This window comes from Phyllobates terribilis, unplaced genomic scaffold, assembly GCF_046119375.1.
Source record: "Phyllobates terribilis strain yellow unplaced genomic scaffold, ASM4611937v1 Scaffold_11__3_contigs__length_659146591, whole genome shotgun sequence".
NCBI classification, from domain to species: domain Eukaryota; kingdom Metazoa; phylum Chordata; class Amphibia; order Anura; family Dendrobatidae; genus Phyllobates; species Phyllobates terribilis.
The window spans coordinates 226408386-226433385 of NW_027362771.1; the positions used below are offsets into that span (position 1 = coordinate 226408386).

The window sequence follows — 25000 nt, forward strand, 5'->3', positions numbered from 1 at the left end:
GCCACTTCTTCCACTCCCCCTGTCTTCTTATCTCATCATTCACTGCCAGCATTGTATGGAGTCAGGTTATGCAGTCTATTTAAACTATATGTACAGGGGAGGAGGAGAGAAAAGCAGCGTGAAAAGCAAAACATATGGTGCAGATTCTAGCTAGCGTATGCAAGAGCAGGATTCACAGCTACACTTCTCATTACAACTGAATAGTTTCCTCCATGCTGCTACTTCTGTCTATGTGCTACCAAAGGGAAAAGTAATAGGAATACGTGTGTATTTTTAATGAATGAGAGAAATTAGAGCAGGAAGTCTCCACTCACTTGCTCAGAGTCAACTGCAAATTAGATAGAGCCTGCTGCGTAGAGGAAAACTGATGAAAAATGCAGAATAAAAGTCATATAATGGCCAGAAATAAGGTTCCTCATGTGCACATATCTTATTCTGAACATTTTCTTGAAATTATAGGTCTCTTTTAAAGGGTGTTTGATATCAAGCAATGTGTTGGAGTGTACTAAGAGAAGTGATGGCAAGTGTAAGGTGAGCTTTCAGGCTTGTACAACAGTGACCATGACCTGGCGACAGCTTCACTCTATCAGTGACATGGCAGACAATGAAAACTTCTGGTTAACAAATTAAAAAGGTGAAGTTTGCAGAATAAACGTGCTTCATAAATAAAGGAACAAAAATAAGAGGATCTAAGAGGTTTTTGTAACTTTTAGATCGAATACATTTCTTTTAAACTGTGACCACTGTAAAAAAGTGAAACATTCTATGACAAAATAATATGCTCTGTCAAGATATATCTATGAAACACGAGCCTTATTTGTTTTCATACTTTCTGAATATTCCTTTCCTTCATCTACAGTCTATGGTTGTTTGATAGGAGCCCTACAACAGGAGAGCAGCTCATTTCAGATAACTACACAATCTGCTGTGCAGGAAGCTTTCCTCGCTGTGATCTTCAAATCCATTAATGGTTTTCTACCTGTCACAGAAAGCTGCTGGCATCTCTCCAGAGCATCAAAGGGCGCCGACATCTGACCTGCATGTAAGATAAAAGAAAGAAACGTACGAGTCTCAACAACCAGTTCTCCATACTGCTCGCAATCTCATTAAACACACTTGATTTACCACAAGGAAAATATTTGCAGTTGACAAATTATTCCTGGATAAAACAAACAGATTTTCCATTCCGCATCCATTCTTGGCCAATAACCTCAGAATAATTTTACATGGCAAGCACAATTGCACTATGTGGGGGAAAGGGAGGTAACAAAAGGCAATAGATAGGATTTTGTTGAGTCATAAACTTTCATTTTTTAAACTATATTCCGGTACTATCATAATAGTATTCAGTGTAACTTGTATTTCATTCATTGAAATCCCTATTCATTCTGGACGTATCAGTCAAGGGGGCGGGCCTAATCAGGCTCCGCTGTATAAGTGCTAGCTGGCGATCACGGACTAGATTCTCCCATATGCCTTCTATATCAAGAATGAGCAGGGATTTACAGAAATAAAATAGTTTTACTTTATATATTTTTTCCATAAAACTTTACATCAATCTGTTCAGCTTCTCCTCTGCTGTAATATGCTGTACAGCATTTCCAAGCTGAATGGCTCTATTTAACTCCGCAAAGCATTGCTCTCATTATTTAGCTTCAAGGGTACACTTTCCCCCTGTGTCCCAGCTTCTTGCTTGCTGAGGGGCGGTGTACTTCTGACTGATTGCCGCTGATCTGAATTGTCATTCTTGCTCCCCTGGTCTGAACAGTCTGCTCTCCGATGCTGAAACAATGCTCCTTTTATTAAATAAGCTTTGGAGAAAGATCCTTGGGGAGATCTTTGTCCGACCCATAGATCTTAACAGCTCATTTAAATATAAAAACATGGATTTCTCTGGAATAAGATATCTGATCGCAGATATCAATTTATTCTGCTTCCTATGATTTACATGCCTATATAGACGGAATGTAGAAGGTGCTGTGGCCGCACAATCGCTTCCAAAAGCTGAACTCCTGCTCTAACAGCCAGGACCAATGCAAGCAAAAAAAAAAAGTTTTAAAAAAATAAAATAAAGAATGGAAAAATATGGTAAAAAAATAAATCTGTTAATAAATAAGTATATTTTATGTAAAAACAAAAAAATAAAAAAAGTACACTTTTTTCTGTTTCAGAGTCAAATATACCTGGCTGAGATCAAACAGCCAGAGCCTGATACAGGCTGCGCATGGATCGGGCAGCATGTATCAGCTGTCAGGTTTATTTTAAATGGATATATCGGTAATAACGAATTACCGTATCACCTATCCACTAGATAGAATGGCCAGAAAGGGGGTATCGCACCCTAAGTAAAAATGAAGTGGTAGCTACACATGAAAAAACTGCATGAAGACAGTTGAACCCTGCGCCAAAATAGTTCAGTCGGTGCCATAAAGATTTAGTGAAGCAGCAACATGGGTGACCACCGCTACACTTATTATGGAGGACTAGGGATCTCGGCTCTGGTGATGGGCGGCATTCTCATCGATAAGAACCCCACCAATCTACCAGCTATAGGATAGGAGATAATTCACTGTCACAAAGGCAGCAATATTAATATGTATGATGGAAGAGCAATGAGTTTCAGGTTTGTGCTTGAATTAAAGCTTGTAAAAGTTAACCCAGTTTTTGGAAATTATATACAGAAAAATCCCACTAGCATCTCCAGCAGACAGCATAAAGATACTGGTCAGTGCACTGTAATTTATGATGTGACTTGTTTGAGAAAAACAACGTTCTTTGAATGTAGCTTTTGGGGGACAAATCTAAGACATATTAATTCATAGTCATCCAGCAATATTTTAATAAATTATATGTATATAAAAAAAAAGTCTTGTGGTACATCAATGTACAACTGAGGCCAATGACTGGCTGCAGTGATCAGACGTGGTAGATGCCACGTCATCGCAGTATAGTGACTGGTGGGAGGGACAGGGGAAGCAGCGCTGGGGCTGCAAGAAAACTCAGAAAATGCCTCTAAGGTTAAAATCAGTAATTGCCAAATGATCATATATACCTAATTGGCTATCTGATGTGGTTGCATCAAACACAGGTTGGGTCTCTATGAGATCAACAGCATCCAGGACCCTTACATGAAACAGACAAAACAAAAGGTCAACAAAGGATACACATTTATCATAACATAATATCAGTACAGTGCAGAAGCAATGGAAATATGGGTGTTACTTCAGGACCTTCCAAGATACAAAGACACAATAAAGGAGTTGTCTAACTGAGGGTTTTTTTTCTGTATACATGCAATTTGGGCTAAAAATACATTTTGCAATTGGATTTCATTAAAAATGTTGCACAGTTTGCCTTCCATAGTCCTTTTGATTGCAGGCTGCAGAATGGGTTAACAGAGAATCCAACAATGAGCTCCTTGTGATAAGAGTTTGTAAAGGCCCCTTCACACATAACGAGATCGCTAGCGAGATCGTTGATGCGTCATGGGTTTTGTGACGCAATAGCGATCTCGCTAGTGATCTCGTTATGTCTGACAGGTAGCAACGATCAGGCCCCTGCTGGGAGATTGCTGATCGTTACAAAGCTTCCTGGACCATTCCAGGGTCGTTGCGCTCCCGCTGGGCAGTGTGCATCGCTGTATTTGACACCTTATCAACGACCTCGTTAGCGATTCAGAACTGAGACACGGAGGCGTGCATAAATTGGACTTTTCCGCGCCCCTCGCCCCCGATTGGTGGTCGCTACTGCGTCCTTGTTTTTCGGATCCCACCAGCGTTCTCCGGCTGTGACTCCACTTTGAAGAAATCAGACATCCTTAGCGAGGTAGGTATTGTTTGGGGTCTCAAATGAGTTTCCATTTTTAATTCATTTATAGGACATCTACCAATTATCTGCTATCATTGCTCTTCAGGGAGGGAGGGCTTGGCTTCTATCTGTATATATATGCTTTTGCATGGGTAGATATTTTAGGGGTCTCGTGCACATACACCCACACAGCACGTTTTCTGACACGCTGTCCTGGCCAACCGCTTCAGAGTTTTTCACACGCCAATTAACATGAAGCTTAAATCAATAGACTCTGTTGTTTTGGCCTGTTGCACGCTTCACAACTTTCTTCGTCGACGTGATGCAATTACGTACTGTCCACCTGGCTTCGTGGACTCTGTGGACCTAGCCAATGGGGAAGTGGAGCTCGGTGAATGGCGTGCAAACGATCCTGCAATCGCAGGCCTTCAACCAGTGGGACATGGCAGAAACACCCATGGTGCGAAGACCTGCCGCGACAACTACTGCCAGTATTTTAACGGTCCTGGTGCTGTTCCTTGGCAGCATCAGAACTTATAGTGGGCAACTAGTCATGTTTCTACACTACTGACATTTCTGTACTGATGTGTCTAATAAACTGTGTGTTCTACTATGCAACAGCTTAATTTCTCATTCTTTCAGTAGTAGCAGTAGTCACCGCAGTAAGCAGTCCATATATATACATATATATATATACACATATATATATATATATACACATATATATATATATATATATATATATATATATATATATATATATATATATATATATATATATATATATATATATATATATATATATATATATATTCATATATATATATATATTCATATAAATATAAGGACATCCATACATCTGTACAGGAACAATGCACACACCAGTGTTCCCGTCTGACAGGAGACGCAGTAGCGATGTTAAACCAAGGCCGCCCAATCAGAACGCAGTAGCGTCCACCAATCGGAGATGAGGGGGCGCGTAAAAGTGATTTTATGCACGCCTTTGTGACACAGTACAGTCCCTATCAAGGTGTGGATCGTTGAAATAGCTGCTGTGTGAAAGCGTCCCAACGACCGCCGAGATCGTTAGTTAGATCGCTGGGGCGGCCGAAATCGTTGGGAAGTTCTGCATGTTTGACAGCTCCCCAGCGATCCCAAAACCGTGACGCACTTAACGATCTCGCTAGCGATCTCGTTATGTGTGACGGGGCCTTAACTCTTCTGTTTTTTTAAGCTCTCTGCTGATTTATAACCAAAAACCACATCAAAGTGGAATACAAACAGAAAAGAGGCTGTAAAAGCCAAACGGTGCAAAATGTTTATTGAACACCAATTACAAAAATGATTTTCATCCCTAAATACACGCATTTAAGTAAATAAATAAAAGGTGAAAAACTCCTTTAAATCATGGCAAAATAACATATTTGCATAGGTAATAAATCTTACTGTAAAAAATGTTTAAAAGATACTTGGGGGGTGGGGGAATCAGCTTATGCTCTCCCCACCAATTGCAGTGCTGTATTACTAAAATTTCTTGTGCAACTGTTTTCATAGCCCTGGTTATCTTTTGCAGCACTGCAATCCGTTCCATGATGAGTGTGCACTGAGCCTCTGATATTCATGAGCTGTGGCTCCCCCTGCTGATTGACAGCTATCAGTGGTGGGTGGGTATTGGACACACTGGAATCAGTGTCTTAGTCACTACTTTTTTCCTACACTCTAATGGACAGAATAAATTATAGCAAAATGATACATTTTTGCACCTTCCAGTAAAAAAAAAAAAAAAAAAAAAAGTACAATAAAACACATACATTTTTGTCATCATGGGAGCCGACGGGTGGCATCTAGTTGACCGATGAGACACTGGTCAGAGTCATCCGTTAATAAAAAATGTAACCCTATGGGCAAAGGATGGCATCCTTCGGATATAAACTATTTTTGATAATCAGCAACAAACTCAGACCTTATACAACAATATTATACGGAAAAAACATTAGAATATTGTAATATAGTAATGCCTATTAGTATACATATCAGTATTTTTACTATGCTTCTTTACTTGATGGAATTTGGCCCTAAGAAACAGAATGGCTTTATGAAGTAGCCACATAAAATATAGCAATTCTCTTTTTACTCACTTTTGTAGTTCTTTAACATCTGAATCATTTTCTGGGGGCACGGAAATTCCTCGTCCGTAACCTGTTCCCCCATGAAGGTGAAATTCCACATATGTATCATGTACTTGGTTTGTATCAGCTGCACTCTGTAATTTTGCATGTATATTCTGAATAACAATGTAACTTCCAATCTGAAATGTGAAAAGTTGAATACTATGGTTTAGTTTAGGATAAATACCATGTAAAAAAAATGTTATATGCTAAACACTGGCTACAGTCAACAAACAAAATGATTTAAAGGGTTAAAGGAAATCTGTCAGCAGGTTTTTGCTATGTAATCTAACAGCAGTATGATGCAGAGTCCCCAATTCCAGTGATGTATCACTTACTTTACTGGGTGCAAAAGTTATGATAGATCCGCAGTAGAGAAAACTGATTCTACCAGAGATCATAATGTTGTATGTTGTAACCCCACCCCCACCAATGATTAACAGCTTTCTGTTTACATTGTACATTGACAGACAGCGGATGAGCAGTGCTGAATGGCATGACATCACTTGCGGGGGGCGGTGCTGGTCTCTGCACACCGGATATTCTTCTTCCAACGTGTACTGACAGTGCGCTCTCTTGCCGACTCATTACTTCTGATCAGAGCAGATGAGAGCGCACTGTCACTGTGCATATTGCACAGTGACAAGAATCTACTGAGCATAAGTTGGAATTGACAACCGACTCATGCTCAGTAGGGCAGGGGCTAGCCCAGCACCTTCGTGGACACTGATGATGCTTTGTTTCAGGGCAGGGGAAGAGGCTGCGGCAGTGTCTGCAGTTGCTGTCCCTGATAATGCTTTGTTTGAGTATCCCAGCATGCACTGGGATTCTCAAACAAAGCATCATCAAACAGGAAGTAGCAAAAAATAAATAAATAAACCAGTTACATTGTGTAGTGAGGGAATGGTAGGGACTTTTTTATTAAAGTATATTAGAAAATAGAATAAATAGGTAGGCATTTAGCATGAAAATGTATTTGTGTTTCGGACCACCCCTTTAAAGCAGCTAGAATTTAACTATCAGATCCATGTCTTTTCCCATTGTTCGCTTGAAAGAAATTGTTTTCAATTAAAAAGTAAGAAAAAGGGCATAATCTATTTTTTTTATCACTTTAACCAATCTTTTAGCTGCTATGCGGCATCCATAAATCACACTGGTCTCATAAAGTTGAAAGTAGAGATATTAATTTGTGCCCAGCAGTAGCTGTAGAAAAACAGATAGATGACTGCACGGCAATAACAGTTCATATATTGGTGGCAAGGAGGATCTCTAAGTGCTAAAAGCTGATCATACAGGATGATTAAAGTCTGCTATTGTCACTCATTGTTGTCATGCATCCAGATCAGACAAATTTAGCTTGCATTTTTCCATTGCAGCCCAGAATAGTTGCTGTGTGAAAGTTTCAGTTTACTTACATTGTGTTCCTTCTGCTAGGGAAGAACAGCATGTTTATGTAGGATATAAGAATTCTCTCCCACTTTGTACCCAATATTATAACCATCATCATAATTATCAGTTTATTAACAGGTACAGGCACTTCCACCTTGCTGTGAAGTTCTATATATACACATTGGCAGCATAGGGGCACACTGTGCAGAAAATAGCTTTGTAATTAACTAAACAAAAAGTTGACTTCAGTTTTCTGTGCTGCAGCCTTTTAACCATTTTCTCACATTCAATGGAATCATTTGCAGTTAACAGTATAAGATGACATGCCCCATTGCACTTTACATCTTAATGCCACTTTACTGAAGGACCAGAGTTGAGCCAGAGAACTTTGCTCTTAAAGGGAACCTGTCACGTGAAAAAGCGCTATTAATCTGCTGGTTGATGGCGCTCTGAACCTACCTGGTGCTAGCACTTTGAGCCTCGCTGCCGGGAGGACATTAACTTTATTCTCCCCTGGCAGCATTCAGGTTTCAGTGACAGGGGTGGTGCTGGCGTGGGTTCAGCCACCGCTCTGTGTATAGAGAACGACGGCTGTAACCGCGCCCCTGGCACTGACTGACAAAAGACTCAGCATTAGCGCCGGCTGTCAGTCGGTGTCAGGGGCGCAGTTACAGCCACCACTCTCGGCAGCAGGGCTCAAAGTGCAGGCGCCGGGCAGGTTCAAAATGCTATTAACCTGCAGATTAGACCCATATCTGCAGGTTAATAGCGTTTTTCACGTGACGGGTTCCCTTTAAATAAAGAAAATGTTATATATAAAATAAATATAAATTGAAACTTTATTATTTGTGGTTCACAAAAGTGTATTTATTAACATTTTGGAAAATCACATGTGCCTAAGGCTGTGTGCCCACGATACATTTAAGCGTTTCCGCAGCGGCAAAAACGCTGCAGAAACGCTTAAAAAACGCATGGTAGAAGGCCTGCCATGTTCCCCAATGATAATCCGCATGTGCTGTGCACATGCTGGGGACATTTCCGCTGCGGATTATCATTGCGGAAAAAAACGCAGCACTACCAATTATTTTGCGGAAGTGCTGCGTTTTCGCCGCCATTGACTTGCATTAGAACGCACCAATTCCACAAGACTGCATCTGTACTTGCGTAATAGGCGCGTTCTAATGTGCGGATGGTACCCGGGTGTAGAGGCCTGGAGAGTCTCATCCACACCCAGGTACCCTTAAAAAAGCTGTAAAAAAAATAATAAAATAAAAAATAAATATATACTTACCTTCTGGCGGCCCACGCTGCGCTCCTCCTTGCTTCCCGGCACTTCGCGATGGAATGAAGGACCTGCGCTGACATCAGAGTCATGTGATGGGTCACGCGACGCTGACGTTGGCAGGTCCTTCACTCTACCGCTGCCAGCAGCCGGGACGGTGAAGCAAGACCGTGCGGGCCATCGGAGGGCAAGTATATATTTATTTTTTTATCTTTTGACATTCTCTCGGGTCACAGTATATAAATCCATGCTGTTTGCATGGATTTATATTGAGTGACCAAGTTGACAAGCACTTTCCAAGTGATGCTAAAATCCCTTGGAAAGCGCTTCACAACCCGCATGCGGAAATGCAAGTGAAGAACACTTCACATCCGCATGTCCCTGGCAGGAAAACGCATGTACAATCTGCATGTACAATCCGCATGCATTTTTTTCTGCCAGGGAGATGCAGAAACGCTCAGGAAAAAATCCTGAGCATTTCTGCATCGTGGGCACATAGCCTAACCGTTATAAATGCCAGAAAGTCTATCATGTTACATGTTCAATCGAACAAAACAAGCCACAGAGGGGCAGCATGATCTCACTTGACTTCGGAAAATGGTTACAAAATAACATGAATTAAAAAAAAAATGCTGGCAAATACATGCAGAAAGCATACAAATCTACAGTTGAAACCAGAAGTTTACATACACTATATAAATAGACACATATGCATGTTTCTCTCAATAACTGACATGAAACCAGAATAAACCTTTCCCGTTTTAGGTCAATTAGGATTACCATAATTTTTAATATTTGCCAGATTCCAGAATAATGAGAGAGAGAATGTTTTAAGGCATTCTGGAGATTTCACATAAAACACACTGCAATAGTGCAAACACAAACTGGAAAGAAAAAAATAAAATACCAGCATCAGGAAAAAGTCAAGTGTCTGAGCATAATCTATCTATAAAATTGTCTTATCCCGTCTGTCTGTGTCTGTCTGTCTTTCTGTCCAGGAAATCCCGAGACGCTGATTGGTCCGGCCGCGGCCAATCAGCGACGTGGCATTTCAGAAAAACATGGCGGCCATTAGCGGCTCATGTGCGGCATGGAGGTCAGCGGCGATGCAGCCGGCTGCTCGCAGCATAAGTCCCCCGACCAGAGGCGCCACTGACCAACATGTGGCTATCGTCGGAAGATCAGCGGCTACGGCCGCTTATCTCCCGAGGACAAGTGTGATGCCCCTCCCCTCTCCTCCCGTCCCTCCCCCCGCTCGATCAGGACCCTGGCACCCGGCGTCATACTTACCCTACCCCGTGCCTGCGCAGCAGCTCCTGTGTCTTCCGCTGATGCTCTGTGACGTCTCAGGTCAGAGGGCGCGGTGACGTCTTTACACCGCGCTCTCTCCTGAGCGGTCATAGCGCACAGAGGGAAGATGCCGGCTACGCTGGAGTCCAGAGAAGCAGTGAGGTGAGTATTGGATTTTTTTTTTTTTTGTATGGGGCCATAGGGGACCTGCATGGGGCACTATGGGGGGATGTGACATCCTTAATGGGGTATTATATAGGGGGGATGTGACAGCCTGCATGGGGCACTATGGAGAGATGTGACATCCTGCATGGGGTATTATATAGGGGGGATGTGACATCCTGCATGGGGCACTATAGGGGGATGTGACATCCTGCATGGGGTATTATATAGGGGCTATGTGACATCCTGCATGGGGTATTATATACGGGGTGACATCCTGCATGGGGTATTATATAGGGGGTATGTGACTTCCTGCATGGGGCATTATATAGTGGGGATGTGACATCCTGCATGGGGCACTATGGAGAGATGTGACATCCTGCATGGGGTATTATATAGGGGGGATTTGACTTCCTGCATGGGGCATTATATAGGGGGGATGTGACATCCTGCATGGGTTATTATATACGGGGGATGTGACATCCTGCATGGGGCATTATAAGGGAGGGGGGGGGATGTGACATCCTGCATGGGGCATTATAAAGGAGGGTCGGGAGACATATGCTAGAAAACCCGATGCGTTAGAATCGGGCCACCATCTAGTATAACATAAAAAGCTTCTAGATGAAAGCTCTTTTCCCCCAGGAAAGCTCTTGATGCAAATATGAAACCTGTGTATATGGTTCCAGTAAACCAATACATCCCGTTCATTCCAGTCAAAATGGCTATATTAAATGTATACATTATTTTACTTTTTTTTTTCTTAACAATGGAAACCTATGGGTATAGAAGTCACTGTACAGTATCAGACACAGCTATGTGTTAAATGGATATGTCAAAATCGATTAAAAACATAACATTATAGCCTATGGGTGATGGATGCCACTGTTAGGCATTAGTCACAGCCTCCACTTTGTGTATACATTTCCAGGTTTGTGTCGGTCTGAAGAGCAGTCGACTTTTTGCAATGAATTTTTAAGTAAGTTCTGAACACAGATTTATATTACACTACAGGTCTCCTCACAGTGAGGAATTCATCACTGCTCATGTTACATTTATAGAAGACGAGCAGTGGGAGGTCTGCAGTATATACATCACATAGGAAACACAGACGCTGCTCTATTTACATCACATAGGAGACGGTGGGGCTTGAGCATATACATTACACAGGAGACGCTGGGATTGGATACATCTAGTGTTGAGCGAGTATGCTCGATACTGCTCGGTACTCGACTGAGCATCTTGCTACTCGGGATGTTCGGCGAACACCGAGCATTTCCGGGTTACTCGGGCGGGAGCTCGGGTTTCTGCCCTGCACGTTTGGCGCTCTTTACAGAGCCAATGAACATGCATGGATTGCCAGCCAATCACTGTAATGCCGCAGCCATGTTGTTTGTGGGCATTACAGTGATTGTCTGGCCGCACAGCGTCACCTCGAGTATTTAAAACCGGGCGCCGCCATCTTGGACACAGTCGCCCGGGATCAGACAGTGTAGGGAGAGTGCTGCCGAGTTAGGGAGAGATGTATAGTGCAAAATAGTGTAGGGTCTCTAAAGGCTGCCAAATCAAACAAACAGTCCTTCTCAGAACTAATATCCATCCCAGATATCAGGCAGGCAGGCTGTATAGGAGACGAAGTGGTTATACCAATAAACAGTGCATTACAGTCCTGTGCGCTCCTGCTGGTCAAATTGCTAGACTTATCCCCCGATCTCAGGGGCCAGCAAAAATCCTTTTTTTTCCATCTAAATCCTGTATTTTTTTTTTTCCTCAGTCAGACTGTACAAATACGCGTCTTATTAACCTTTTGGTATCCCCCGCCCCCCCAAAAAAATGAGTGTGAGTGTGTCTGGGACTGTTCAGACACCAATATATCTGTTTAGCATATTCTGGTGTAGGCCACATAACTATAACTGTGGTTTTGCAGTTCCACAGTTCAAATCTCTTTATTATCCAGCTTTTGTCCTTTTTTCCGTAAAAAAAAAAAACAGTAATAGTGTCTCCCTGACTGTTCAAGCACAAATATATCTGTTTAAAAGATTCTGGTGTAGGCCAGAGAAACAGAACTGTGGTTTTCCTCTTCCACGTTTCTAATCTACTTTTTATTACCCTTTTTCCATTGATAGTGCGAGTGTAAGCTATTTTACTTAATTTACAATGGGCAAGGCGCGTGGCAAGGGACGTGGAACAAGACGTTCTGGTGATGGTGCATGTAGAGGACAGGGCCGTAGCCAAGGTGAAAATGTGCCACAACCAACAGCCACATCTTCTCGCTCCCACTTCTTGACCGAATTACTAGGGAAGCACACTACAACCCCAGTATTGCGAACTGAACAGTGTGAACAGGTTATTAATTGGATAGAGATTAGTTACTTACCGGTAACGGGATTTCTCGGAGACCATGACAGCACCACGAGAGAGGGAATCCGCCCACCAAGGACAAGAAACCTACAGGCTTAAAAGGGGGCGGCCCTCCCTCTCGCCTCAGTTTGGATTACAGAGCATTGAGAGGACCGCCCGGTTAGTAGACATAGCAACATAATCATGAAACAAACAGTATATACATTTTCTTACAACACCAATGTGTGAGAATAAAGAATGAAAACAGATAAGAAGTGCTCCCAAAAAGGGGTGAAGGGAGGGAATATAAGAGTGCTGTCATGGTCTCCGAGAAATCCCGTTACCGGTAAGTAACTAATCTCTTTATCGGTCGACCATGACAGCACCACGAGAGAATTGCAGAGATGAAGATTCTAGGGAGGGACCACCGCTTGGAGCACCGTTCTCCCAAATGTGAGGTCAGACGAAGCACCCAGATCTAGTCTATAGTGCTTCTAGAAGGTAGATGGAGAAGACCAGGTAGCTGCCTTACATATGTTCTCCATCGAGTCTCCAGACCTCTCTGCCCATGAGGTTGCCACCGCCCGGGTAGAGTGAGCTTTCAGGCCACGCGGTGCTTCCTCTCCGCTGGATACATAGGCTAGCGTAATGGCCTCCCTAATCCATCTAGCTATAGTGGATCTAGAGACCTTAAGCCCCTTCCTAACCCCCTGATAGGAGATAAACAAGGAACTCTCTCTCCTAAAGGGCTGAGTGACAGCAAGGTACCTAACCACACACCTTCTCACATCCAAAGCATGGAAATCTGCTTCTCTCTGATTACTAGGGTTCGGGCAAAAAGAGGGTAATATTACTTCCTGAAGTCTATGAAACCGGGAAGCTACCTTAGGCAAGTATGCTGGATCTGCTCTAAGAATTATTCTGTCGTCCAGGACCTGGGTGAAGGGAGGGCCAGAGGACAGAGCCTGAATATCACCAATCCTCCTAGCAGATGTTAGGGCTACAAGAAGCGCTGTTTTGAGGGTAATAGATCTCAGGGATACCGAATCTATCGGCTCAAAGGGTGACTGAGCTAAGGCTTTCAGAACCAGGTTTAGGTCCCATGGAACGACATTAGTTTTGGTAACTGGCCTGGATCTACCTACTGCTTTTATAAAGCGGGAAATCCAATAGTGTTCTGCGAGGACACAGTTATAGAGAGCACCTAGTGCCGACACTTGGACCTTCAAGGTGCTCGTTGCTAACCCCAGCTCGAAGCCCCTTTGTAGGAACTCTAAAATCTTCCCAATTGGCGCTCCCTTATCCACTGAAGATTTAGAAAAGGATAAAAACTTGTTCCAAATTTTTGCATAAATTTTGGTAGTGACAGGCTTTCTACTACGTAATAAAGTAGATACTAGACTCTGGGAAAACCCTTTTAGTTCTAGCAGGGACCTCTCAAATTCCACGCCGTCAAGTGGAGTCTTGGAACTCGCGGATGGAGCACTGGATCCTGGCTGAGGAGATCCGGAATTTCGGGCAGGACCCAAGGGTCCGAGATGGACATGTTCCTCAGGCATGAGAACCAGGGTCTTTTGGGCCAAAAGGGGGCGATCAAGAGGACCCTTGCCTTGTCCTCTCTGATCTTTCTTAGCACCATAGGCAGAAGGTTTAACGGTGGGAAGGCATAGGCCAGACTGAAGTTCCAAGGGATTTGGAGAGCGTCTACTGTCAGAGGCCTTTCTCTCAGATCTAGGGAGCAAAAAACCTTTGTCTTCCGGTTTTGCTTTGTGGCGAAGAGATCCACCACCGAAAGACCCCATTTTCGGACTAATAGGGAAAAAATGTCCGGTTTTAGTTCCCATTCGCCTTGCCTTAAAAAATGACGGCTTAAGAAGTCTGCCTTTGAATTTTCTTTCCCTTTGATGTGGACGGCTGTCAAAGAGAGGAGATGGCGTTCCGAGATCTGAAAGAGATGATCCGCCACTCTCATTAGCGATCCAGCACGTGTACCCCCCTGATGGTTAATATAAGCTACTGCTATATTATTATCGGACAGGATCCTAATGTTCTTATTGTGAAGGAATGGTAAGAAATGATTAACAGCCCTATCAACTGCCAGTAGTTCCCTAGAATTAGAGGAAAGAGTTCTCTCAGCGTCCGACCAGAACCCCTGGGCAATCATATCCCTAAAGTGAGCTCCCCATCCATGTAGACTTGCGTCAGTTGTAATTATTTCAGATATTCAGACCACCCAGGGAACTCCTTGAGATAAGTTTTCTAAATTCACCCACCACTGTAGAGAGTCAATAGACCGAGGAGATAAGAACATCCGTCTCTCCAAGCGCCCACGTAACGAGACCTCATTCTGTAGGACGTCCCACTGTAAAACTCTGGAGTGGTATTGTGCCCACATTACCCCCGGCAGACAAGATATTAGGGTACCAAGTAAGGACATTGCAGCCCTAAGGGACATGACCGGGTTCGCAAGAGCTCCTTCCACCAGCCTTTTGACCTTCTGTTTTTTGGCTTCTGGAAGGAAACACATCTGGAGGTCTGAGTCTAGCATGATACCTAGGAACTGCTGTACTCTCGAAGGGACTACCCTGGATTTCTCCAGATTTAGAATCCAGCCCAGGCCTTCCAGAATAGAGGAGACCAATTTAAGATGGGAGACACATTGAGAGGCCGAGTCCCCAATGATCAAAAAATCATCTAAGGGATAATTAACACATTATGTTCCCGTACATGAGCCATCACCTCCGCTATCACCTTCGTAAATACCCTAGGGGCTATAGCGAGACCGAATGGCAAGGCCGCAAATTGGAAATGTTTGATTTCATCCCCTATGACCAAGGCCACTCTAAAGGTATTTTTGGAAGCTTCTGTGTATAGGTATATGGTAATATGCGTCCTTTAGATCCAAAACTACCATGTGACAGCCTGAAAACAATAGTTTTATAGTAGACTTAATGGACTCCATTTTAAAGGTGGGAATTAACAAAAATTTATTCAGGGCCTTAAGGTTAATAATACACCTAAAGAATCCGTCAGGTTTAGTGACCAAAAATAACGGTGAGTAGAACCCCAGTCCCTTTTCTGCTATCGGGACCTCCACTAAGACGGCCTTATGGACCAGATTCAGGACCTCCACTTGTAGGGCCATCTGCTCCCGTGTTGAGGACCGGTTTGGGGTCAGGACGAACCTCCCACGAGGGACTCGCTGAAAGTCGAGTCTCAGGCCGGAACCTACCAGACCAAGGATCCAATTATTAGAAGAAATATTTGTCCAGGCAGATAAGAAGCCCAATAACCTCCCCCCTACCTGGGCCGCGAGTCATTGGCTCGGTTTTCGGGGGCCTTGGCTAGCAGAAGAGGATCCGAACAGGAGCCCTTTACCTTTCGGTCTACGGTCTTCCCATTTATCCTGACCCTTCTGGCGCTTATTACGTAAAAACCTTCTTTTCTGAAAAGGACGTTTGTACGTGGGGGCAGATAGGTTAGGAAAGCCTCTTTTTGTGTCACTTGCTCTATCCAGTAGCTCATCCAGAACCGACCCAAAAAGATGTCCCCCTTCACAAGGGATAGCGCAGAGTCTTGTCCTCGCATACATGTCCCCCGGCCAACATTTTAGCCACAAGGCTCTCCGGGCCGAGTTAGACATGGCGGCCGACCTTGCTGCTAATCTGACAGAATCTGCCGATGCGTCCGCTAGAAAGGCTGCCGCCCCCTGAAGAACAGACATGTCCGCCAAGATTTCCTTCCTGGGGGTATTGTTTTTAAGATGGGCTTCATGCTGGTCCAGCCAGATCATTAGGGACCTGGCGGTACAGGTAGCTGCCACCGCGGGTTTCAGAGCTCCCGCCGAAGTCTCCCAGGTCCCTCTAAGGAAAGAATCAGCCTTCCTATCCAGGGGGTCTTTAAGAGCTCCCATATCATCAAACGGAAGGGAGGAACTCTTAGAGGCTTTGGAAATGGCCACATCTATCTTGGGGGCTTTTACCCAGGAGGAAGAGGCCGATTCCTCAAAGGGGTACTTCCTTTTGAAGAATGGAGGTAGAGTGCCCTTCCTTTCCTTTTTTTTCCATTCACTAAGGATTAAGCCCTGAATCTTTTCGTTCAACGGAAAACTCCTTCTCTTCCTTTGACCCAGCCCCCCGAACATAACGTCCTGGACTGACTTCCCCTGCCTGGCCTCTGTGATGCCCATAGTGGACCGAACATTTTAATCAATCCGTTCACTTTACCAAGGGGGAAGCAATTTTGTCCCACACCACTATCAGAGGAGGAAGCTGAGGAAAAGGCTGCACTATCTGAATCCGACTCATAGGGAGAGGATAGGGGGTCATCCAAGACTAAGGGGATCTCACAGTCCGAGTTCACTTTCTCTTTAACTCTCTTGGAGAGGACCTTGTGAATCTCTGTTTTAACTAAGGTTTTTAAACCAGAAGTTAGAGCAGGACCCTCTTCTGCCAGTGTCTGGTTTATGCATAACTGACATAGCTTTTTAGGGTATCCGTCAGGAAGAAGAGACTTGCATAGCGCACACTGTATATGCTTTGCCTTGGCGGTACATTTCTTCCCCTGTTAAAATTTAGAAGGGGAGAAGGGATACCATATTACTAAGTGAACTTACTCGAAGATCAGTTACCCAGGCGGCTCAGGAAGAAAAAACAGCTGGTACCGGATTGGAGGAAGGACCCTTCTCAGCCGGGGGACCTTCCCTAGAGGCTGCAGATTCGTCCGTTCTACCGGAGGTATGGTGACCAGACCTAGACCCCGAGCTACGTTTTCCTGAGGACCGGCTACCAGAACCACATGCGCGATGCGTTTTTTGGGGCTTCCCAGACAGCCGCTGAGATGGTGAAGATGGCGGCTGCTTCACCTGCTGCTGCTGCAACTGGACACCTTCAGACTCCATAATGAAAGAATGAAGCTTTCGGAAGCACTGAGCCATGTTACCTGATAGTTTAAATAGGTATTGACTCCTCCCCTCTAGCAGCGCATCAGCACACTTTTTCCATTTTTTTTTTTTTTTTTTGAATTTCGCGCTCTTTTGACACCGGCACATGATCGCCGAGTCGCGGTGACGTCATCGGGCCGCGACTTACCGAAACCCGGAAGTACGTGCCGCACGAGCTTCACGCGAGGACGCATGCTGTCAGCGCTCCCTCAGGTAAGCCGCGCTTTAGCGATGCACCGCGCTGCGTTCACCCAGGGCAGGGCGAGGGGACACAATCACCTTGGCCCTCGACTGCATACTTCTCCTCACCCTGATGCTCCTTCCTCCCACCATGCCGAGTGTCGTCAGACAGCAACTGATCCCACAGCAGGACACTCTGAAGAGCTGTTCACTGGTCCATTTCCATATTTGTGCCCCTCGCCTGCTCCGCTTGCAGTGGTGGAAGAGGAGATCCCATGTAGCGATACCCAAATATTTGAACAGCCACGGCCAGAGGAAGTCGATGCTGGCAATTTGTCACAAGAGGTGGACGATGACGAGACAATTGCCACGAAGTGAGGAGGAGGATCGTGGTGCGCAAGTGGAAGAGGAGGAGGAGGTGGTGGATGATCTAGTAACTGACCCAACGTGGCAGGAGGACATGCAGAGCGAGGCCAGCAGCACACGGGGAGGGAGGCAGAGTACCCCAACAGGCAGGAAGAAGCAGTGTGGTGGCCGCACACAGAAGGCGGGCAACAGTTCCCCGTAACACCAACACAAGGGACGCTGTCAGTACAACCAGTAGGTCTTCCAGAGTCTGGAATTTTTTTAAAGACTCTGCTGATAACCCAAAAAGGTCATTTGTACCACCTGCCATGCCAGCATCAGCAGGTGTGACAAAACTACCAACCTGACCACCACCAGCATGATCAGGCACATGTCAGCAAAGCACCCGACTTTGTGGGGGCGAACCGCAGGGTCCACGACCAGTGTCTGCGGGTGTCACCACTGCTTCTTCTGCTGTTGTGCGTGTAAGAGAACCCCCTGTTGTGCGTTCAAGGCAATCCCCTGTCCATACTGCATGCAAAGATGCCCCCTCCTCTCAGTCTTCACTTGTTATGGCAGTTTCTCAAGAAACAGCATCAACGTCCACTTTCCACCGCAGCGTTCAATTGTCCATATCCCAGACCTTTGAAAGAAAGCGCATATTCGCAGCCAACGCCCCACAGGCCACGGTCCTAAATTCGCACATTTCACGACTGCTTGCGTTGGAAATGCTGCCTTTTAGGCTGGTGGAGACGGAATCCTTCCGCAACCTTATGGCGGTGGCCGTCCCTCGGTACTCGGTCCCCAGCCGACAATATGTTGCCCGGTGTGCCATCCCCGCACTACACAAGCACGTGTCCCAAAACATCTGACGTGCCCTCAACAACGCAGTTACTGGGTGGAGTCGACCTGACAACGGACACATGGACAAGTGCTTGTGGCCAGGGACGGTACATCTCCCTGACGGCACACTGGGTAAACTTAGTGGAAGCCGGGACCCAGTCGGACCCTGGGACGGAACACATCCTCCCCACACCAAGGATTGCAGGCCCTATGTCAGTCAGAGTTGCCCCTACAGTGTACAGCTCCTGCGCATCATCCTCCTCCTCATGTTCAGCCTCCATCTCAGATATCACCACATCAGTTACAAGCTGGAAGCACTGCAGTACTGCCTCAGCGAAGAGGCAACAGGCTGTGCAGAAACTCATAAGCTTAGGTGATAAACCTCTCAATGCTTGTGAGTTGTGGACAGCTGTGAAAAAGCAGGCAGATCTGTGGCTGAGACCGCTGAACCTACATCCAGGCATGGTCGTGTGTGACAATGGCCGTAACCTGGTGGCGGCTCTGAGGAGAGGCGAGATCACACACGTTCCATGCCTGGCTCATGCGCTTAACCTCGTGGTTCAGCGGTTTCTTAAATCGTACCCAGAGTTGCCAGATCTGCTCGTCAAAGTACGCCGCCTGTCAGCTCATTTTCGGAAGTCGGCTGCAGCTTCCGCCGCCCTTGCTGTGTTGCAGCAGCGTTTGCAGCTTCTGGCACACCGACTGGTGTGTGATGTCCCTACACATTGAAACTCTACCCTCCACAAGTTGCAAAGGATTTGTGAGCAGAAGAGAGCAGTTGTGGAGTACCAGCGGCAACAAGGCCATCGATATTCAGGTCAGACTCCACACATAAGACCTCAGGAGTGGACCTGGATGTCTGACATATGTACCATCCTGACAAACTTTAAAGGAGTCCACCAAGATGGTGAGTGGCGATGACGCCATCATTAGAGTCAGCATCCCACTTGTCTGTCTTTTGCAACGCTCTCTGCAGAGAATTAAAGAGGAGGCATTGCAGCCAGGGTATGATATGGATCAAGAAGCCGTAACGGGCGATTACACACAGCCCAGCCTCATCTCATCCCAACGTGCATTGGGGGACAATGAGGGAGAGGAGGAGGAAGAACAGGAGCTGGTATCATGCACTGTAGATGGTAGTACCTGTACAACTGTCATACCGTCGGTTCAGCCTGGGTGGCCTGAGGACAGGGGGGAGGAGGAGGAGAGCATGGTCAGTCGTCATCTTGGTGAGGACACGGAAGTCTTGCCCGTTACCAGTCTGGCACACATGGCTGACTTTGTTACGCTGCCTTAACAGTTACCCTCGCATTGTCAAAATGTTGGGTGACAGTCATTACTGGTTGGTGACACTTTTAGACCCCCGCAAAAAGGAGAACTTTCACTCTCTTATTCATGAGGTGGAGAGGTCTACAAAAATGTGGCAGTACCAGAAAGCCCTTGCTGCAGAACTGTTAAAAAAATTCCCATCTGAACACTCTAGCAGCAGAGGTCACAGTTAGTTGACCAACCAAGGCGTACAGGCGAGAGAGACGCAACTCCAATCCAGCAGAGGCAGGGGAACACTGTCAACATTCTGGGACAGTTTTCTGAGACCCGCCCTGAGTCCTCCGTGATTCCTCTGTGCCTTTTAATTATTGGGTATCCAAGCTGGACACTGGGAATGAACTCGTTCTGTAGGCCTTGGAGGTCCTGGCCTGCCCTGCCGCTAGCGTGTTATCGGAGAGTGTTTTTAGTGCCGCTGGGGGAATTATAACTGACAATGCTGACAAGCTGACCCTTATCAAAATGAACAAGGGCTGAATTGGGCCAGACTTCTCATCACCACCAAATGACAGCAGAGTAACAAAGTCAAATCCACTGTGTTATTTCGGGAGGTGTATTCACATGCACCGCTTCACACCCACACATGGGTATACGCTTCCTCATTTCGGCTGTATTTTGCTCTTCTCCTTATTCTCAGCCTCCACCACCACTATACCACCAGGGTGACAGTGGTCCGTGTAGCCAGCATTGCAAGTTCCTCCGTCCTAATTTTTGGCAGCTTTTGCTTGGAAAGCATAGGCAAAGACGATGGGAGAACCACTCCCCAGTAATGGGAATAATGTTTTGAATATGCTGGACTGCATGGCTCTTGTAAGGGGCATTAAAATAGTCTTGTTAAGCTACTGCGACCTCCACCACTCTTCCAAGAGGAATTGATATTGTCTTTTTATTCCACTGCAACCTCAACCACTCTTCCAAGGGGCATTAAAACAGTCTTGTTAAGCTACTGCGACCTCCACCACTCTTCCAAGGGGCATTAAAACCGTCTTGTTAAGCTACTGCGACCTCCACCACTCTTGCAAGGGGCATTAATACCGTCTTGTTAAGCTACTCTGAACTCCACAGCTCTTCCAAGGGGCATTAAAATGTTGTTTTTAATTACCGCTAACCTCCATGACTCTTCCAACGGGCATTGCATTTCCTCCTAATTTTAGTCAGCTTTTGCATTTCAATGCCTAGGCGAACACTAAGGGAGACCCACTCCCCAATAATGGGTAGAAGGTTTTTAGTACGCTGTAATCCACGTGTTTCAAGGGGCATTGAAGTTAAAGGGCCGGCGTTTTGCTTATGTGAGCACTGTAGTCCACGGGAATCTGACTGAGAGCCAGTGAAAAGGATATTGCGGGCCAGTTGCTCCACACCCCAAAGTAACAACCTCCACTTAGTGTATACATAACATTATAGTCTATGGGTGATAGATGCCACTGTTAGGCATTAGTGTTGAGCGAGTATGTTCTGTTAACCCTTTCGCCGAGTATGCTCAGGCCGAACTCCGAGTGTTTACAGCTGCTCGGTGATCAGGTTAAATCGCTCCCGTGTGCATGATTTGCAACTGTTTGACAGCTTTATTACATGTGAGGAATGTCTATTTCTTACACATTCCTCACATGTAATTAGGCTGTCAAACAGTTGCAAATCATGCACACGGGAGCAATTTAACCTAATCACCGAGCAGCTGTAAATACTCGGAGCTCGGCCCGAGCATACTCGGACAGAACATACGCGCTCAACCCTATTAGGCATCAGTCACAGCCTCTATTTAGTATATACATTAGAGCTTTTATCGGAAGAGGCTTTTATTCTATAATGGATAGCTGTGAACACAACATCCCTTACCATCTGCATTGACAGAATAAAGGCCCTGATTCATCACTGGAGTTTTATACACCAGACTTTGAGAGGCGTTCAATTCTTAATGAACCCGGCACATCCTTCCTTCTGCTGCCGTACACCACTGCAAGAAATATACTGCAGCCAGGGACTGGAGAACATTTCTGTGGTCATTTATGCCATAAATCATCATGAATTTGTTGGCCACACCTCCTCCACCTGTACTTTTTAAAAAACAAGTGGTTATAAAATTCTGCCACACTTCAACCAGTTTTACCATAGAAATCTGGCATAAACTGCTTAATGAATCTGGGCTAAGGACTTTACAAACAATGCTTGTATTCTGATCTTTGTACCAGAACAACATCTTAGGGTTTTGATTTCCCCAAGAAAGCCCTACCCAGGCACCTGAATGAAGACCTCTTTTTTAACCCTGATTTTGCATGTAAACCAGTCACAAATTATAGATACTTTTATGTGAAAAAGCCACATTGCCAAAGTCTGGTCAGAAACAATTTGAATGCAGAGAATCTAAAAAATATTGTTTACATATTGCTGTTACTGTAAGACTAGACGTACAAGGTGAAACGTGTTGCATTGCAAAATCCCATCTAATGATTTCCTATGGCGGTGGAACTGCAACCTGCAACTGCGACACAATTCACAAAGATTTCCAAATATGTTGGATTTTCTGTCGCTGGTTGCAAGTGACTCACCTGTCATACAGTTCAATATAAGTTGCATGTGACCATGACTTACCTGTTGCTTATCTGCGATTTGGCATATTTTTTACAGCAAAACCACATCTCTAAACAGACGAACAGCAGCAAGTCACAGACAAGTTGCACAGATGTTTTTTGTGGTGCAACTTGTCTAAGAAATGCTTTCGTGTGACATCTTCATGTGTAGCCCTAGTCTAAAACCTGACAATATACTGTATATAACCAAAGGAGCATTCAAAGGTAATTTATTATCAAAAAATATCATAGAATTTTTTCAGTATAAAATCATTTTCTTTTAGGTGATAAGTAGATCCTCCAAAGAAATCAAGAGAAATATTAGATGGGGGAAAAAAAAAAACCTCTTTTCACATCGTTGGGGGACAGACAATGCCATTGGATGCTCTAGAGTAGTCCAAAGGAGAGGAAACAAAAACAAAAAAGAATGAAAAAAAGACCTATACGTCTGTCTATAGCTCAGCTTACTTCACCATCTCCAGTCAAGTGAGGAATCTGAGAATGCTGATACCTTATGGCAGTGTTCTCCAACTCAGGTCCTCAAGACCATCAGCAGGTCATGTTTTCAGGATTTTCTTACTATTACACAGGTGATGGAATTATTCCCTGTGCAATACTGAGGAAATCCTGAAAACATGACCTGTTGGTGGGCCTTGAGGACTGGAGTTGGGGAACACTGCCTTATGGTGTACTGTCTCAGGGCCAACTTGTTATTGAATGAGCCCTGACTCATATGGGGGGTTTCCAGACCTCAGCATGTAACCCCACCGAAACAGCCAAAAGGATTTTATAAGCTTTGGAAGCCTTGGATGTCACAAGCCTCTTTTCGAGGATGATGAAAAAAAATGAATGACAGAAGGCGGTTATTTGGAACTCCACATTCAGCTGATGTAGAGAATTTTACAATGGGAAAAGGAGGGTAAGAGAAAGGGGAGAACAGAATTCTTTGAAAAAGCGAGTGACAGCATACAGTTGCCAGTTTGGACACTCTTCTAATAAAAAATACCCCCCACAAAAAAAACACCTTGCAGGAAAGAAGGAGAAGGGGGCATCACACTGGAGGTTAAAAGAGGAATGATTGCACAGCATTAAAGACCAAGTTTAGGGTCCAAGAGAACCATAGTGTTTTGGTAGGGAGTGGCTACATTGACAACCCTCAGAAAATGAATCACATGTCAAGCATGCTATCTAAAGGTTTTTAAAACATGGCAGAGAGGAGAAATCTGACACTTAAGTGTACTAAAGACCATCTCTAGACAACCCTGAATGAGAAAGGAGATAGAAATGTAGACCTGCTTTTTGTTTCTTTTTAGGAGTGGTAGACTTTAATGGGCATTTAGGATCAACCTGCCTAAGCCGTCTATATGGGTATGTAGGCCATAGAAAGGTGGATAATATGATTCCTTGATATCTGCTTTTTATTCCCAAGAACTCTATTATGCTTTTTTCATATGTAAATGAGCTGTTCTTGGATATCTGCAGGATATTAAGCTCGCTTTTATGAAATATAAGCTCTGGAGGAAGATTCTCATACAGATCAGTGTCCGGCTCATAGTCCGGAGTAGCTCATTTACATATAATAAAAACATGGAGAGATATCAAGGTATCATTTTATTCACCTTTCTATGGCCTATATGCCATATAGACGGCTTTGGACGGTTGATCCTATTGACAGATTCCTTAAAAGGAAGGAAGAGAATCACATTTATACTACATTTCTAAATGCAAGTATTTGCTAATATTATTAGGCTGTGTGCCCACGATGCAGAAATGCTCCGTTTTTTTCCTGAGCATTTCTGCATCTCCCTGGCAGAAAAACGCATGAGGATTGTACATGTGGATTGTACATGCGTTTTCCTGCCAGGGACAAGCGGATGTGAAGCGTTCTTCACATGCATTTCCGCATGCGGGTTGTCAAGCGCTTTCCAAGCGATTTTAGCATCACTTGGAAAGTGCTTGACAACTTGGTCACACTATATAAATCCATGCAACCGGCATGGATTTATATAGTGTAACAGTAAAAGAATATATTATACTTACCTTCTGATGGCCCCCCGGTGTCCTTTTCCGATGCGTCCGGTCTCCCCAGGGTATCATGGTTGTGTAAAAGGACCTGCCATGACGTCATTTAGTCATGTGACGGGTCAGGCGACCGCCGACGTCAGCGGTTGCGTGACCCGGCACATGACTAAATGACGTCATGGCAGGTCATTTTAGACCATCGAGAGCTGCCAGGGGAGCCAGGACGCATCGCTATGGAGACCAGGGGCCATCAGAAGGTGAGTATAATATTTATTTTTTATTTTAAATTATTTTTTTTTTACTGGTACTATGGTACCCGGGTCTGGATGAGAGTCTC

At 44.8% G+C, this 25000-nt stretch overlaps 1 protein-coding gene across 1 annotated transcript in view; it reads right to left on the bottom strand.

Moving 5' to 3' along the window:
* The window catches only part of POT1 (protection of telomeres 1), a 67330-nt gene that overhangs the window by 20706 nt on the left and 21624 nt on the right, over positions 1-25000 (bottom strand). The window contains exons 6-8 of the mRNA XM_073652082.1: positions 5946-6115; positions 3053-3123; positions 980-1036 (exon numbers count right to left, since the gene is read on the bottom strand). Of these exons, the coding sequence (XP_073508183.1) occupies positions 980-1036; positions 3053-3123; positions 5946-6115 (298 nt within the window). The remainder of the gene's footprint in view (positions 1-979; positions 1037-3052; positions 3124-5945; positions 6116-25000) is intronic.